This window comes from Electrona antarctica (assembly GCF_951216825.1).
Source record: "Electrona antarctica genome assembly, chromosome: 11".
NCBI classification, from domain to species: Eukaryota; Metazoa; Chordata; class Actinopteri; order Myctophiformes; family Myctophidae; genus Electrona; species Electrona antarctica.
Genome location: NC_136792.1, coordinates 48,535,827 through 48,552,909, shown reverse-complemented (window position 1 = coordinate 48,552,909; position 17,083 = coordinate 48,535,827). Strand labels below are relative to the sequence as shown.

The 17,083-nt window shown below is 42.3% G+C and overlaps 1 protein-coding gene across 9 annotated transcripts in view; it reads right to left on the bottom strand.

Moving 5' to 3' along the window:
- The window catches only part of trip12 (thyroid hormone receptor interactor 12), a 63,544-nt gene that overhangs the window by 10,940 nt on the left and 35,521 nt on the right, over positions 1-17,083 (bottom strand). For all 9 annotated transcript variants that reach the window (XM_079513403.1, XM_079513407.1, XM_079513400.1 and 6 more), the window contains 14 exons: positions 15,913-16,031; positions 14,841-15,051; positions 14,111-14,211; positions 13,211-13,385; positions 11,482-11,623; positions 9,302-9,511; positions 8,349-8,500; positions 6,883-7,040; positions 6,109-6,182; positions 4,009-4,208; positions 3,282-3,409; positions 2,151-2,302; positions 893-1,035; positions 139-295 (listed from right to left, as the gene is read on the bottom strand). In XM_079513403.1, the coding sequence (XP_079369529.1) occupies positions 139-295; positions 893-1,035; positions 2,151-2,302; positions 3,282-3,409; positions 4,009-4,208; positions 6,109-6,182; positions 6,883-7,040; positions 8,349-8,500; positions 9,302-9,511; positions 11,482-11,623; positions 13,211-13,385; positions 14,111-14,211; positions 14,841-15,051; positions 15,913-16,031 (2,122 nt within the window). The remainder of the gene's footprint in view (positions 1-138; positions 296-892; positions 1,036-2,150; positions 2,303-3,281; positions 3,410-4,008; positions 4,209-6,108; positions 6,183-6,882; positions 7,041-8,348; positions 8,501-9,301; positions 9,512-11,481; positions 11,624-13,210; positions 13,386-14,110; positions 14,212-14,840; positions 15,052-15,912; positions 16,032-17,083) is intronic.

Below are 17,083 nucleotides of genomic sequence, written 5' to 3'. Positions count from 1 at the left end.
TATCTGTGGGTTCCTTTCTACCTCTAGAAGAAGTCCTAATCATCTTAATGATCAGCAGGTGGCAGGAAAACAAGGAAAAACGCGTCACTATGGCATTTTTTAGGGCATCTAGCAGACAATGGAGGACAAACGGTTAACCTTTTTCCGGTCAAGACGTGGCGCCACACGGCTGTCCTGAGAGTCCGATTGGTTGATCTCGGGGTTAGTGTCGAGTAGGCGTTGCATGGCTCTGTCGCGGTCGAAGGCCGTCACGTAGAACAACATCTGCCGCGTGTCGAAGGGGAAGAAGAACGGGCTGGCGGGGTGGAGAGACATGGACAGATGAATACACATTGACCCATTTAGGCCTGAGATCAGATTCTAAAAATGTCTTCTACATCCTGACAGTTTTCTGAAAAAGCGATGTTTCTATGTCAGTCGTTCTTCGATTTTTCAAAAATATCAGACCTACAAGCTCATAGCGCGCCACTCGGTGGCGCGCTATGAGCTTGTAGATCTGATATTTTTCAATATCTAAAGCATAACATAATGCTAACACCAAAAGGGGTTCCCACCTAAAATGGGTTAATGAAGGAACAACGGTAGTGAGGCAACTGTAGCGCAAACTAATTGATTATAAAAAAACAAATATAAAATGATTAATTAAAGTGATTAATCGACTACTTATTTTGGCGACTATACATTTTTTTGGGTCAAAATCACACCTGTGTGTGAAGTGAGGGGCGCTCTTTTCATACTGTACATCAGGGTTCCCCAATACATTTTCCTCAAGAGACATATTTTGACGTAAGGTGCATTATGGGTAGTGTAGTGTTTTACCAGGTCTTTCCCAGCTCTATGAGCCAGGTGGGGATGTTTCATAAGGTGCATTATGGGTAGTGTAGTGTTTTACCAGGTCTTTCCCAGCTCTATGAGCCAGGTGGGGATGTTTCCCGTCATGATGACCAGCGGGTCCTGTAGCTGGCGGTTGGCCTTGGCCGTCAGCTTACTGTTGATGAACTCATTAGTGGGGATGATCTCCTTACACACAGCATTCTGCAACAAAACACCGCCACAACTAATTAGTACACTGGTTAACGCAGTGCGTGCCTCAAGGTTTTTTTTTACATTTATTTCAATGACCACCCAGTTAGGTAGGTATGCATGAAGGTCACAGAACCCCCCATGACGGGTCTATTTGTACACTCTCCGATTTACGGACTTGTAAGGGTATAGCTGGTAACCCCGTCAAGGAGTTGTACAGTACACTAAATATATACACAAACACATACAGTATTCAAATCGAATTAGCATTTTTCTAATTTCATGAACTTCATTAAAGGACCACTTCACCACTTTTCAACCTATCTTCATATAATAGGTCCTCACTAATAATCATGAAAAGAATGGCGCTATTTTTTTCTACTCAGTCTGTGTCTCATAGGACGGCTGTGGGCAGTTTAGAAACCGTCTTCCAGTGACATCATCAGGCAGATTTTTTATTTATTAAAAGTGGTCCTTTTAATGTGTAAAAATAGTGGTTACAAGCACCAATGCAGAGGTAAAGCTGCGTATTAACCGAGAGAAGCAGGAGACCCCGTATTTAAACTACTCAGGCTCAGCTGAAATTATTATAATTCATATACATTTGGATACGTTAGTCAAATTCAGCTTTAACAGACATTATGGCAGACACTCTTATTTAACCTATTTAGGCCTGAAAAAAGTGTCTTCTAAATCCTGACCGTTTCTAGGCCTATATAACTCAATATTAGGACCCCAAAAATGATCTGTAATTGGCCTCCGAGACCCCCCCCCCCCATCTGAAAATATGTTGTCCCAGGGACCCTCCAGAAGCAAAGATTGGAGTTAAAAACGTTATATATATATATATATATATATATATATATATATATATATATATATATATATATATATATTCCAAATTTGAGGCACATTTTCACGATTTTTCAAAAATAGCAGACCTGCAAGCTCGTAGCGCGCCACTCGGTGGCGCACTATGAGCTTGTAGATCTGCTATTTTTCAATAGCTAAATTATAACAATGTTTAAAACACCAAAAGGGGTTCCCACCCAAAATGGGTTAACAGCATTTTAAAAACAACCATAAGTATCCTCTTTCCGAGAGTGTATGAATCTGACCAGACGTACATCGTACAAGTAGAACCAGTATCTACTGATGGAGTGCAGGACCCTGAGCAGCAGGTTGACCTCTAAAGAGGGGTCGTCGAAGGTTATGGTCTCTGGTGGCTCCGAAATGAGGTATGTCTCTAGAGGATTGGCGACACTGGGACACACGCCGTCTGGAAGGAAGGAGGGACACAAAGGATCATTTAGACTCGTCCAGACCGGTTAATATGTAAAGAATAAGAAAGGTCAATTATCGATCAATTAATTGATAACCTTATTGATAGATTAATCGGTTAGTGGATAAGCGCCGTTTAAAAAATAATAATCTGAGAATCTTAATTTCCCTCAATGTCGAACATAAAAATCTACATGTTGCCGATATACAGAAAGAATACAAAAGGCGGGGGGGGGGGGGGGGGGGGGGTGTATATGTTTGTGTGTTTTCTTGCATACATGTGTATTGTCATTGAAATGTAAAAATAAAGTTTACAAAAAAAAAAAAAGTGCACCATCTTCTTGTCTGTCACACCACATGCAAAAGCAGAGATGTTTGTGGCTACCAAGGTGTGGGGGGGGGACCTTTTTTGAGTGGTGCAACCACTCCAAGGAAAAGCAATGTCCCAACCTATGTGACTATGTCCGTTTAGAGTACCAGTAGGGGCAAAAGTAGCGCTGTTGTGACAGAAACAGAGAGAGATAGTGTTGCACTGTTGCCTGCTAATATGAGAGAGAGAGAGAGAGAGAGAGAGAGAGAGAGAGAGAGAGAGAGAGAGAGGGGAGTTGCACCACACAGTTCACACAGGTGTGATTTTTTTTACGGCCTACATGTGCGTTCCTTGGCCACGCAGACAGCATTACATTCACAGAAAACCGCCCACTGATAGAACCACAGAATTTTCAATGAATTGTTAACTGTTAAGTTTAACAGCGACTAACATCCCCAGAAGACTTTAGTTATCTCCCCCTTTAGAAAAGATCATGTAATTGGTCTAAATTCATGGTCGACTTATGCGAGGTCAAGCGGAGATAAACCAGGCAATAGTGGAGGAAATTCACCAGCAGCTACGGTTCAACGTTTTTGGTCTGTAAATACATTACAACAAAATGAACTGGCTTCCATTTCCTGGAACTATATTAGTGAGGTTCTCTCACCGTGCCACAGCTCATCCTGTTTCTTGGCGTTGCGAGGCGAGGTCTTGGTGGGGGCAGTCTGTGCTCTGCCCCTCTTTCCTCCCACAGCATCTTTGCTGCCATCCTCGTCTTCTCTCACAGGCTTATACCTGGCAGGGGGAGATGGAATGGAAATAATGATAATACAGACTATGCAAACATAATGCTATTATTATGCCATTAATTGTTATGCCCATTTATCAGTGTAATCCTGGCTGTGACGGCAATCAGGGTTCCTAAACATTAAACTCTTCAATAATATGAACTTGATGGACCCCCAAAAATGTATGCATTTGTAAAATGATGTATTTGGCCGTGGCGCCGACCCCCATCTGAAAATGTTATGTAACAGGGACCCCCCGAGAAGCAAAGATTTGAGTTAAAACGTTTGCTGTGTGAAAGAATATATCTAAAGATTTGCGCCACATTTTCTTTTTTTTTATATATTTTTTTATTGGGCCAAGCAGTACATCTGACAAGAAAATATTTGCACAGTCACCCATTTTTCCTTTTTTTAAATCATCAATCAACAGCCACATTTTCAAGATATTTAAAAAAATAGCATATCTACAAGCTCGTAGCGTGGCACTCTGTGCCGCGCTAAGAGCTTGTAGATCTGCTATTTTTCCAACAGCTAAAGTTTAAATGCATTCCAGATCTTATGGTCTTCATGCGTTATCAAGAGCTCCAACCAGAGCACCATAGTTACCATATGGTGTGTGTTTTGGTCCAGATGCCAGCTCGTCCGAGGGGGTTGGCCTCGTCGTCCGTGGACTCTCTCTCCTCCTCGGCCTGCAGGCTGAACTGTCGCACGGCCTGGTACACGGTCATGTTGTACGGCAGCAGGTGGTCCCCGATGTAGAACTGTAACCTGTGGCGCACGCTGCCAGAGTTCAGGAACTGGGCCGCCTGCGTGGGAAAACGGCACAATGGATTTAAGTTCGGGATTTTTTGTTTTCATGTTTTCAACCCTTTTCATATCAAGGTCCATTATTTATTCGGCATTTGTTTGAGCCACGGACCACCATTAGATGAGATTTATTATTAGATTTATTATTATTAGACCACCATTAGATGAGATTTAGCATCCCAGACGAAAAAGGTAAGAATATTTAGCTGTGGTTAGGATAATATTTTGTCCACAATTTCATGCTGTATTGATGTGGGTACCATTAGGAGATAACAGGCAGATGTTGGTCAAAATAACGATTCTTCTACATTCTCTAATTGTGTAGTCTTCTTGTAAGGTAATGCAGATGTTAACTTAACTCTTGAGAGCGTAAAATGAAACCAAATGGACCCGTTACGGGTCCATTTGGTTTCATTTTACACTCTCAAGAGTTAAAGATCTATAAGGGTCCATTTGGTTACCAACTCTCGCGTGGGATGTGTTAGCCATTGTGGTTGAACGTAGGACTTCTCTTCTTCACTGCTCAGTCTGTCTCTCCCTACATGCACGTTCAGAGAGAGTGTGTGTGTGTGCGCGCGTGCGTAGCAGCGCTGATGAAATCCACAAAATAACCCTTCTGTTGTCAGTTCTCACATTGGATGCATTGAACATACATTAGTCCTAGAAGTGCTTGGTTCCAATATAGGACATGCTTTTGTCTGTACAAAAAGCTGCCACGAAGTTAAAACCTTAAGAGGAACTTTTAACTCTTTTTGAAATGCTTGGCTTTTAAAATAACCCAATGTCTTTCCTCTGAAACCGTAGCTGATAGCTAGGAAACCACAAAGTAGCCCTACATGTGTCCCTAGTGATGACATCAGGGTACGACAGTTTTCTACCTCTGGTCTGCTTTGAGGCAGGACTCCAGAGAAGGGAAGATATAACCTCATTGTCAGCTCTGTAGCAGTGGCCAGCAAACTGTGTTCTTCTGAATTGGACTAGTGAAGAAACACGGGTAGGTTGCCGTATATTAGGTCGATGGGTGGCTCTTCCAAGACAGATTTTGCGCTCTCATTAGAAGACGGGTGTAAGTGCCATCCAACCGTTTCTTTTTTTTAACATCTTACTAAGCTGGGATGACCAGATCGTATACATGTCATTGCAGGCTGACCAGGCCATACCCTTCGTAGTTTGAAAGTCCTTTTGGGAAGAATATATATATGAACCCAAATACTTGTAGTCAACCTGTTTCAGAGGAGTGTTGTTAGGCGTTTTTATAACGTGGTTATTGTTGGATTTGCATATATTTACGTATTCAGTTTTCGTCTCGTTGAGATAAAGACCAACACTGTTGGAGGCCTGCTCAACAGACTGAAGGAGAGGAGAGAACACTATTCATACTACAGCATCACACAAAAGCATAACAAGTAGGGATGTCCCGATGCACTTTTTTCGCTTCCGATCCGATACCTAAATTTCTGTGTTAGCCGATACCAATGTCGTGATCTCGTTGTGTTTATAGCTATATCTCGTGTTGTGTTTATAGCAGACTCCTCACTCAAATGTGCACTTGCAGTTTGGGCAACTCCAAAGCAAACTCCACATGTCCCAACATTTTATTTATCTGCCATAGTGTCAACCCCTTACCCCTGTGTCGGATCTGTGGTTAGATTGGCATATCAGCCGATACCGATATGACCCGATATGACAAATAAGGGCCGATCCGACACTTTTCCCGATACCGATACAGTATCGGGACATCTCTCTCTAATAACAAGTAGCAAATCAACGAACTCAAAATACAGCGCAACAAAGAGACACGTTTTGAGCTTGTAGCACTTCTACTTTCTGCCATTTTTGAATCAGGTTTCCACCCGGCAGCGACAACACTCTGTTGAGGTTAAGGTCAAGGTTACACACCAGTGATTCATCTATCTCGTCATCTGAACCGTCGTCATCACTGTCTTCATCCTCCTCTCTGATTCGCCCATAACCTGCACAGAATAATAAGACCTCATGTTGGCATCATTCATAACCTGTACAGAATAATAAGACCTCATGTTGGCATCATTCATAACCTGTACAGAATATAGACTTAACCCATTTAGGCCTGAGATCAAATTCTAAAAATGTCTTCCACATGTCAGTCGTTCTTCGATTTTTCAAAAATAGCAGACCTACAAGCTCGTAGCGCGCCACTCGGTGGCGCGCTATGAGCTTGTAGATCTGCTATTTTTCAATAGCTAAAGCATAACATGATGCTAACACCAAAAGGGGTTCCCGCCCAAAATGGGTTAATGTTAGCATCATTCCAACTAAAGAAAAACACATTACAGGTTCAATAACAAATACAGCAGTCCAATGGCAAGGAAAGGGCCTTTAAATCCACCCCCACTTCAATTTGGTGTATACAGCTGTGACGATCATGGGCATTTTAGTTCACGATCAATTATACATATATAAACACAAATCATTTTGATTAATGATTCCCGAACCGGAAGTGACGAGTACACTCGTCAATGGCAGTGAATGTGCCATGCAGCTGTTCATCCTCATCCAGCCGTTTTGTCACAATTTGAGACAGAATGAGATCAACTTGTAGTAAATCGTGACGGGACTATTCGTGTGATCTCGAAAACACTGAATAATGGACAGTCTGACAACTGAATGCTCTCGCGGACCATCGGCACTCACCTCGTACGACCAGATATCTTTCAATAGCTTGCACCAAGGCCAGGGGGTCGATCTTCACTGGACCGCCCTTCCATTGCTTCACATTAGTGCAATCTGGGTGTCTTTGTAGCTGACACTTCAATTGATGAGTGTTGAAGAACTTCAGTGCCTGAGAGCCTCTGCAAATGTAGACAAAAAAGCATGGGTATTATTAGTTGACGGCCCTGTGTCGAGTGTCTTTTTTTAAGTCTGTTGAATGGCACCGCAACACCACACAGGTCAAAGCAAACTGCTTGTATGTAACCCCATACTTGGCTATACGACATTGTGTGAGACATACCCTAAACACAAGACTAATAATAATACCTGGGATTTATATAGTATATTTATATATACTCAAAGACACTGGCCCAGAGGAGAGAAGATAGAAAAGGAAAACTTTATTTGGGGGGTTACCAAAGTCTGATGAAGACGAATCATAAAAGTGTATAAATAAATACAAAATAAGAATACTTAACAATTTGAATGCTGGCCATTTTGAGCAGAGCTATTCCGCCGGTGCTAAAGGTGATGCATTGAACGAAGGACCTTGTCTGAGGCCCACAGTAAATGTTCTTATAGCGAGAATCACACAGCATACCTCAAAAGAAAGCGTAACTTGTCCACTCTAAATGTGATTTTTCCATCTTCCATTCTGGAGATATGCACCTTTATGTAACACCTGCTTTTGTAGTAGCCTACTCTTCTTGAACAGAAAGGCTAATTAGAAGCGGTTTTGTCAGACGCTGTCTGACAAACTCGGAAAGCCGTGCTCGCGCTGAGTTCCCGCCGATGTTTTTAGGCGGTTAGTATTACTGCCAAACAACACAACACATTTGCCATGTTCTATCTGACCGCCGTTGATCATCATGATAAAGAAATAACCACTCGCACAGGCGATACAATCCATGCGTGAAGAAATGAAGAAAAAAGGAGAGAAATCTGACGGAGACACTGAAGTCACACTCGGATCAGATTACACACACAACCCCTCCCTCCATTGAAAGTCACATGAGAGAGCCCTCCCCTCCCTGAAACAAAGATATTATAAGATAAACAAGAAGACTGCAGCCAGCTTGGTTATGAAGACGAAGCCATTATTTTGCCCCGAGATGCATTGGAGTCTCCAGCCTTTACGTGAGTGACAATACGGGGGCTGGGCTGCCTTGTGCCGTTTTCAGGAAGGGAGGGGGTGAGGCATTTTTTTCTCTTTTTTTTTTGCGATCACGTGATCGGAGTGTTGTGCTATCATCCGATGCTAGTTGATAAAGTGCCCGGGTGTGTAGAAAGACGATTGAAAGTAATCAATACAAACATGCGGTAAACGTAGAAATCCCTTTCCCGCACGTGACGTTTGAGATTTGAACCACGTAGAAATCCTTCTCCCGCACGCAACTTGTTAACAGACGTGATACAGTGACTGGACATTGACAAAAAAACACACATACCTGCTCCCATTGCCATTGCCACTGGGAAAGTCGTGCACTTTAACAGGGAACTGCTCCATTTGGCTCAGACAATTGTTCATTTTGTGCACCAGTGACAGGAGGGGCCCGTTTTCTTGTGGGTCCAGTCGGCCTGCAGGGTCCATTCCTGGAAGCTGGGAGCCACATGACAAAACACAGGGACATTTAAAGACTCAGATAGGAGGGATTAAACCAAGCTTAAACAAAAGCATACAAATTAAAAACACAAACCAAGTAAAGTAATTCAGAGGACAATGGGTATGTTTTTACATCTCAGTAACTCAGTTTAAATCTTTCTAAACCAGTGGTCATTAACCCATTTTGGGCGGGAACCCCTTTTGGTGTTAGCATTATGTTATGCTTTAGCTATTGAAAAATAGCAGATCTACAAGCTCACCGAGTGGCGCGCTACGAGCTTGTAGGTCTGCTATTTTTGAAAAATCAAAGAACGACTGACCTAGAAACATAAGTTTTTCAGAAAACTGTCAGGATGTAGAAGACATTTTTAGAATCTGATCTCAGGTCAAAATGGGTTAAGGGGGTTCCAGGTGGTCCCCAGCTAAATGATGGGAGTGTGTAACCAAATGGACCCTTATAGATCTTTAACTCTTGAGGGCATAAAATGAAGCCAAATGAGACCCGTATGAGTCCATTTGGTCCATTCAATTATTATTGTTAAACATCTGCATATACTACATTTACAAGAAGTCTACACAATTTGAGAATGTAGAAGAAATTGTTCTTTTGATCGTTGTCTCATTGGAGGACAAAATCTTATCCAACGACAACAAAATATGCTTTAGTTTTTGGGTCCGTAAGGCTAAATCTCAACATAACATCATCAATGGTCATCCGTGGCTCAAATGCAGAATAAATAATAGACCTTGGTATGAAAAGTGTTGAAAACCACTGTCCTAAATGGAGATTTCACTCACCGGACAACCATCTCTCACCGGGCAGCCAAAGAAGACGTGTAGGAATCTTTTGAGCCGCACGTCTCGGCTGATCACATCCCGGTCGCAGTTGGAGGTTAGATAGAGCAGCATCTGTTTGACCAGCCCACTGTGCTGGATCTCGAATGACGACACGTCGGAGTCTGCAACAATACTGCAGATCTCCACCAGACACTCCACGCCGCCGTCAACCTGGGGACGCAGGAGAAAGCCACAAAAAGGTCATTGAAAATCAGATATACATGGATTAAAGCTAAATAAAATCACTCAGGACTGAAACTGTGTGCCCCCACACGACTAGGGCCGTTTCCTAAACAATTCACACAATATGGAAATTATAATGCTTTAGTCATATTGTTCCCGCCGTTACATACATAACGGCGGGATACATCTGCCAATCAGATGAAGAATTAGGCTTTTATAATATATTATGAAATATCTGAGCCCGTAGGGTTTTATAGAATTATGTGCATTCTGCACATAATGCTAGTTTGACCACTTGAAATGCTCCAATCTTAAAGGGGCATTCCACTCATTTTCAACATTTTACTATGTCATTAATATACCTTAGAGCTGTCGTGTAGGCACGTTCGTTTCGTTTGACCAGATTGTTCAAAAGTATAAGCTACCCAGAACCCACTTTTTCCGTTACTTGCAAGTCGGTGATTTTGTTCGCCAAAAATTTACTAGCTTCCCGACTATTCCACCTAATTCACCTATAGACATAGTTATAGCATCAGCTCCTCTTAGTCTTAAGGGAAAGATATCGTCACTCTATACCTCATTATTTGACCTTCATTTACCCTCAACCACTGCCTATAAAAATCTTTGGGCCCAGGACCTGGAGGAAGAAATTTCTGATGAAACCTGGGAGGCCATTATGGGTCGTGTTCATTCTTCATCAATATGTGCTAATCATGGGGTGTTGCAATGTAAATTTCTCCACCGGGTGTACTGGACCAAGGTTCGGTTAGCCAGGATTTATGATAGTGTCGATCCAATGTGCGATAGATGCCACCAGGCTCCAGCTAATCTTCTTCATATGTTTTGGACCTGTCCAGCCTTACAGTCTTTTTGGTCAGCTATATTTGATACTATTTCAGATGTGTTACAGTTGCCCATAGAGCCATCCCCTATTATTTCCCTATTTGGTGTCCTTCCTGAAACTATCCCCCTGCCTAAATATCAATCTGACCTGGTCGCTTTTGTGACGCTTCTGGCAAGACGTCTTATTCTTATGCATTGGAAAAAAACATACCCCCCTTCACATTCCCGTTGGATATCTGACATACTATATTTTTTAAAATTGGAAAAAATTAAATATACATTGCGTGGCTCAATCTCCAAATTCAGTAGAGCATGGCAGCCTTTTCTATCTCATGTTGACCGTCTTACACTTGTGCCCCCGATTGAACCTGAATAGCTGTCGCCTGACTAGCCAACCTGTCTTTCTTGTCTGGATGATGTTTGTGACCAAGAACTGCTTTGTACATTTGTACAAAAAAGAGCTGTCGTGTAGAAATAATTAAAAAAAAGTCCCCCTATCCTGTGTTTCCTAGAACTGGAGGTCTGAAAAAAATCATTAACATGGTGAAACACATCTTGATGATGTCATCAAGATGTGTTTCACCATGTTTTCAGGAAACCTAAGGTTTCCTGAAAACCTTCAAATTCTTATTAGAAAACAAATGATGTTGCTAACTATGACAGGTGTATGTGACAGAGGGCGCAGCCGGAATTTAAGGTAAAAACAACGAAACGTATAGGTTACACCAGGTCTAAATGGGTTAAAGTCTCTCTTGTAGCTTAAAAAATAAGAGGAACTAATTTAACCCATTTTGGGCGGGAACCCCTTTTGGTGTTAGCATTATGTTATGCTTTAGCTATTGAAAAATAGCAGATCTACAAGCTCATAGCGCGCCACCGAGTGGCGCGCTATGAGCTTGTAGATCTGCTATTTTTGAAAAATCCAAGAACGACTGACATAGAAACATAGCTTTTTCAGAAAACTGTCCGGATGTAGAAGACATTTTTAGAATCTGATCTCAGGTCAAAATGGGTTAACAGCCAACTAGTGCTGCACGACCCTTCTTAGAAATGAGATCTCATTAATCTACAGTAGATTGCGATCTTTTTTCGATTCATTGTGCAGCGCCACCAACCTGTAAGTGGAGCTGCTCCGTGGCAGTGCACAGTCTCTGGAGTACATTCAGTGCAGGGTTGCTGCAGTCCACGTTCTCAGAGTTGAAGTAACGCTCCACAAACTTACTGGCCTGCTCTTTGATCCAGGCCTTGATTTTGTCCCTGAAAATGATCAAATCAAACAATGGTCACAAACAATAGTCAGTGGCTGATCGCTGGCACAGACATTCACTATTGCATGGATTAAAGCCAAATTAAAAATCTCACGACTGAGAAAATGTTGCTAGGCCAAGTCCTAATATGTCATTTGTGAAACGGTGTGAAAGACTCGAGCCACCACACACACTAGCGCTGTGTGTCCTACATACACTTAATATTTATGATGTTTTGGTAGCCGCACAACTAACCAGTTGAAGAAACTGCAGATTGAGGCGTTAACGATTGTGATTATTAAATATCTGCGATCATTAGGGTTTTCTGGAAGACTGAAATAACTAATAACAGAAAATAGGCTCCATCTACAAGCGCTGCGATGGGTTGTAAGCTTGTTTATAGGCAATTTTTGGTGCAGGTCACACTTCTATAGGAGACATGCTGACTTCTATGGAATCCACAGGACTGAAATCAGCCGTGGCGACTGAGAACTTTACATCCATGCTAATTACATGACTAACCCAAGAACAAACTCCAATAACAATTAAAGGGTAAGACCACTTTTGTAGAGGTTTGGGATGTGTAGTTACCTTGCCATGATGCAACTCCAAATGTAGACAAGAAATTTAACAACAATTGCTCCGGTGATTAGAAATTGATAATTCAAAATGTGCTCCTCATTGTACACTGAAACAGCTGTCATTATTTTAGTATGAAAACAAACAAAGTTGATTCAGACAATATAGAGCATCACCAAAACTCATACTAATTTATTATTTTATAAAAAAATATATATCTGTTGATTCAACACTTTGAGAGCAGTTTCCCCAACCTCTACAAAAATGGTCTTACAATTTAACTTCCTAAACATTTCCAGAATATTTAACCCAATTTCCAGGCCTATGTAACAATCATTCAGCACAATAATGAGTCTTACTCCCATGTGCAATTCCCAAATACAGGCAGTGTAGCAAAAATAAAGCATAGAATGCTATAATTCTGTTCCAAATGTTAATAATAATTGCGAACGAAGTGATTGCGAAAAAAGTGAGCACCAACTATAGAAGCTGGCCAAAACTGTCTGTCTGTCTGTCTGTCTGTTCGCTTCCCGCGTTTACGCGTCTCACTTGTAATAATAATGAATTGCATTTTTATAGCGCTTTTCCAAGTGCTCAAAGCGCTTTACAATGGTTCATTCATTCATTCATTCATTGGGAGGTGAAGCGGCGAACAGTCGACGCCAGCGTCCTCACTTCCCACATTCACACACCAATGGTGGCGAGCTCGCACCGACCGACTCATTGTTGTGCCAAATGTTGTGCCAAATGTTTTGCTACACCACCTAGCCCAGGGCATAGAGTCACACTGTTGTTTTTGTCACATCAGGCGAATAACGACTTAGGTTACATATTTCATGTAATGTTACCCATGCATTGGAACAAAATCAATAGCCAAAAACAATGCATAGCCAACTATTTTTTCCAGGACTGGAAAAATGTTTCTCTTTTTTTTCTAATTCCAAAATATGTCCAGGAATTTCATGGACCTTCATGTTGGAACCCTGTACTGAGAAATATCACCCATCCTTTAACCTACCTGTTATTTGAGATGGAGTCCTTGGGAGGTGCCCTTGCCAGGCCACTGACTCCCGCTGTGCGTGAGGGCTCGGAGCTGGCGCTGTTTGTCTGGGCGCCCAGCTTGCCCCAGGTCTTGGGATTGAGACTGGCCAGGAAGGATGATTTGGGGGACTGTGTAGTGGTAGGGCTCTTAGCTGCGGTGAACAAGACAAGAGGATTTCAATATTCATAAAAGGCAAAACATTAAAATAAAATACATTTTGTTTGCATGCTCTTTAAAACACACTGACTGCCAGCTATTAATGAATTGATAATATACAATGTGTTCCAAACGTATAAATGTGCCAGATCAAATCACAATATCGATAGATATTGATCCAATATCGACCAACTCTAAAAAGGAATCATGATTCGGTGAACCGGAAGTAATAATCTTTCATCTCCAGGTCTGCCGCTAGTTACTTTCGCTTTTCGTTCAACAGCGCTAATGTGGTACCGCAAGGTTATTTTTTGTTGAGCTCCTAAAACATCCATGTTCTGTATGATCACCTCGATCTGAGCCTAAATTCCATAGAAAAACGGCGATAAAGATGGAGTAGCCTGGAACTCACCTATGCTTTTTATGGCATAGGCAGCTCCCGGCAGGATCCGCCGGGAGAAACTATGCGCAGCTGCTAGACATGAGACTAATTAATTAGAGCGACAGAGAGGAGTGCGTGTGTGCGTGTGTGTCAATTTAACAAAGGTGCAGACGATCAGAAATCAGCAGAGAGTGAGTGATGTTTGCGCTACTCTATGCCGAATTGAAGTGGACTGACCCAGACTTTTTTTTCTCTCCCTGCAAATAAAAACGTCTGGGTTTCCGAGGCTAAAGATGGAGTGGACAGAGCGGAAACATTCAATGACATCAACGACTTACCCTGATTGTCTACTTTGTCGTCGTCCCTGGGGGGAGAGTACTTGGGCCTTCGAGGGCCTCTTTTAGGCAGCCGTTTCCTCTTCAGAACGTCACTTAACCGACTGGAAGAGGAACATGGCGTTAGAAAGAGTCTTCATGGAAGGGGAGGGGGATTATGAGCAAATTGTATCATGTCACTGCTCCCCATCACTAGCAACACTTCTGTACTTGTTAAAATCCAAGAAAAAGTTAGTTTTGGTGTCCTGACCCTTTTAATCCCTTTTGGGCGGGAACCCCTTTTGGTGTTTTAAACATTATGTTATAATTTAGCTATTAAAAAGCAAGGCTTTTGCACACCTACAGGCGACAGGTGCGTAGGAGAGGGTACGGTGACCAAAAATGAAAAAAGGAACAACCGCACACTGTCTTCAAATGCAGTGACCAACTTGTATTTGGTCACTGCATTTGAAGAAAAATAGCAGATCTACAAGCTCATAGCGCGCCACCGAGTGGCGCGCTACGAGCTTGTAGATCTGATATTTTTGAAAAATCATTCAAATGTGGCGCAAATCATTGAATATATATTTCAGAGCGAACATTATGAACAGAAAAATTTTAGGATTTAGAAGCCTTTTTTTTTAATCGACCTCAGTCCAAAATGGGTTAAGAGCAACACAACAAGTGAATGGGCCGTTTCCAGGTATATTTATGCAACTGGGGCTATAATAAGAGACATGGGAGAATCACTAACCCCTGTGGACTGAGGTCCAGAGAATCGTCCATGCTGTGCTGGAAACTGGGGGAGCCGAGGTCAGGGGTGACGGAGTTGGTAGCGGACGTGGTGGAGGCAGTGCTGATGGTGGTCGTGCACAGACTGGCGGTGCCACTGGTGCAGGCCTTGGGGGGACTGGTGACCAAGAAGGTCTCTGAATCTGCCAGGTTCTTCACCTGGTGCATTACGCCTGCATGGGGGAGAAGACATTGACATGTTAGAAATTGCTTGCAGCGTGCATGCGTGCCTGGTAGGGCATTCACTTCTAGTCATTTTTACTAGTTGCCTAGTTTACTAGTCGTTTAACTACCCATTATGTAAAAAAAAAAAATTGGAAATAAATATTTGTACATTTAAAAATCACACCGTGTGAACTGAGTGGTGCAACAACCCCCCCCCCCCCCCCCCCCCCCCTTTCTCTCTCTCTCTGTCTGTCTCTCATATTAGCAGGCAGCAGTGCAGCACTATCTCTCTCTCTCTGTGTTTCTGGCACAACAGCGCCACTTTTGGTAGTCATTGGTACTCGTGCTCATAGTGACATAGTCACATAGGTGGGTGGGTGAACACATAGGTGAACAAGGACATTGCTGTTCCTTGGAGTGGTTGCACCACTCAAAAAACTGTGTACGTTGGTGACTATAACTATAATCTACCTGATCTTGAGGCCTACAAAATCGGGGACATTTTTTTTCTTATCAACTAGTCAACTAGTACCAACAAGGTCGACTAGTGGATTTACTAGTCGACTAGTTAGTTGCTTAATGCCCTAGTGCCTGGTCTATTTGGCAGTGTGTCACCGCCACCTACCCACCTGGCATGCACATTACAGCGTGTTCAATCATTGTTGTGTAAATGCTGAATGAAAAGTGAGAACGCAACAGGACTTTGCAGTTTTCTGAAGAGACCATTGCCGTGTAAAACTGGCCTTAATATTTCGGGTGATGTGATTGAGATATCCCATGAGAAGACAGTAGAGACACACTTTGTCAAAGTAGACATGCTTTGTCTACTTTGGGGAGAAGGAAAAAGCAAGAGAACAATCTCCCATTACCTTCTCTTCTGAAATAGACGCCGAAGACATCAGGCAGCTTCTGCATGAGGATCTCAGCCATCTGCAAAGAGCCCACTACAATCTTCAGGTCCTGGCTGGATAGCATGGAGGCAATGTGACTGTTGGAAACAAACAAACAAACACACAAACGTTTAGCTGCCACTGTGGTTGATGAGCTGGACGTTTCCCAACATGTTTTTTCCATCATGAAATGTTTATCCTCCAGATCATTTTCTGGGGTTTTTAGTGATACCCATGGTGATGGGTGGTCAATGGAGCAGGTTTGGAAAACACTAAATGCCACATCTTCATTCAAAATGCGACACCCGTGCAGGAATGTCACTCAACATCTATACAACGCCAGTTGTAAATTACATTACATTCACACACCGACGGTAGGACCATCACAATTATATAATAGTCTACATTTTAGAGTTGCTGCAACCACTTTTTGCACAATTGTCATAAACATTTTCATGTTGGGTTAACAAAAAGAAAAAAGAAAGTGGAAATAGCAGATCTACAAAGCACAAAAACACCTCAAGTTGTTTTACAGAGCGACCCCGATTTAAAACATGCATTTCCCGATTCCCCCTCTTTCTCTTTCAGAAGGGCTCCCACGCTCAAGGACAAGCTTATAAGGAACCATCTGGTGGTCTGTAATAGTTATGTGTGCACACCCAGGTGCTATTGTATTGTTCCGATTATGATGTGAAGTCATGTGATCTATTGTGACGCCGATTGCTGGCATTACTTAATGACATGTCATGCAGTCATCTTCAGTTGACCCTGATGAAGGCAAGGCTCATGCAGGCTGAAACACCTTGGTCTTTTTTTTAACCTGTTTTTTTTTAATCTAATGCCTTGGATCCTCTTTAAAGTTTGCCACCTTCCATATTGATTTTTACTGAAAGGTATAGAACTTTTAAAGAACTCGTGTGCAGTACACCTCAAGTTGTGCTGTTTTGAGCTTGTAGATCAGCAATTTCCACTATTCAAAGTATAAGTATAATTATTTGTGTGACAATCGTCAAACTAAATTTGCAATCGTGACAGCCCTAACTGACGGCACAGAAACCATGCAAGGAACCAATTTGCTCATCGGGAGCAGTTAGTACAACAACTCTGATGCTGGCCTTCAAAGCAACCAAAGGTATGGCACACCCATATA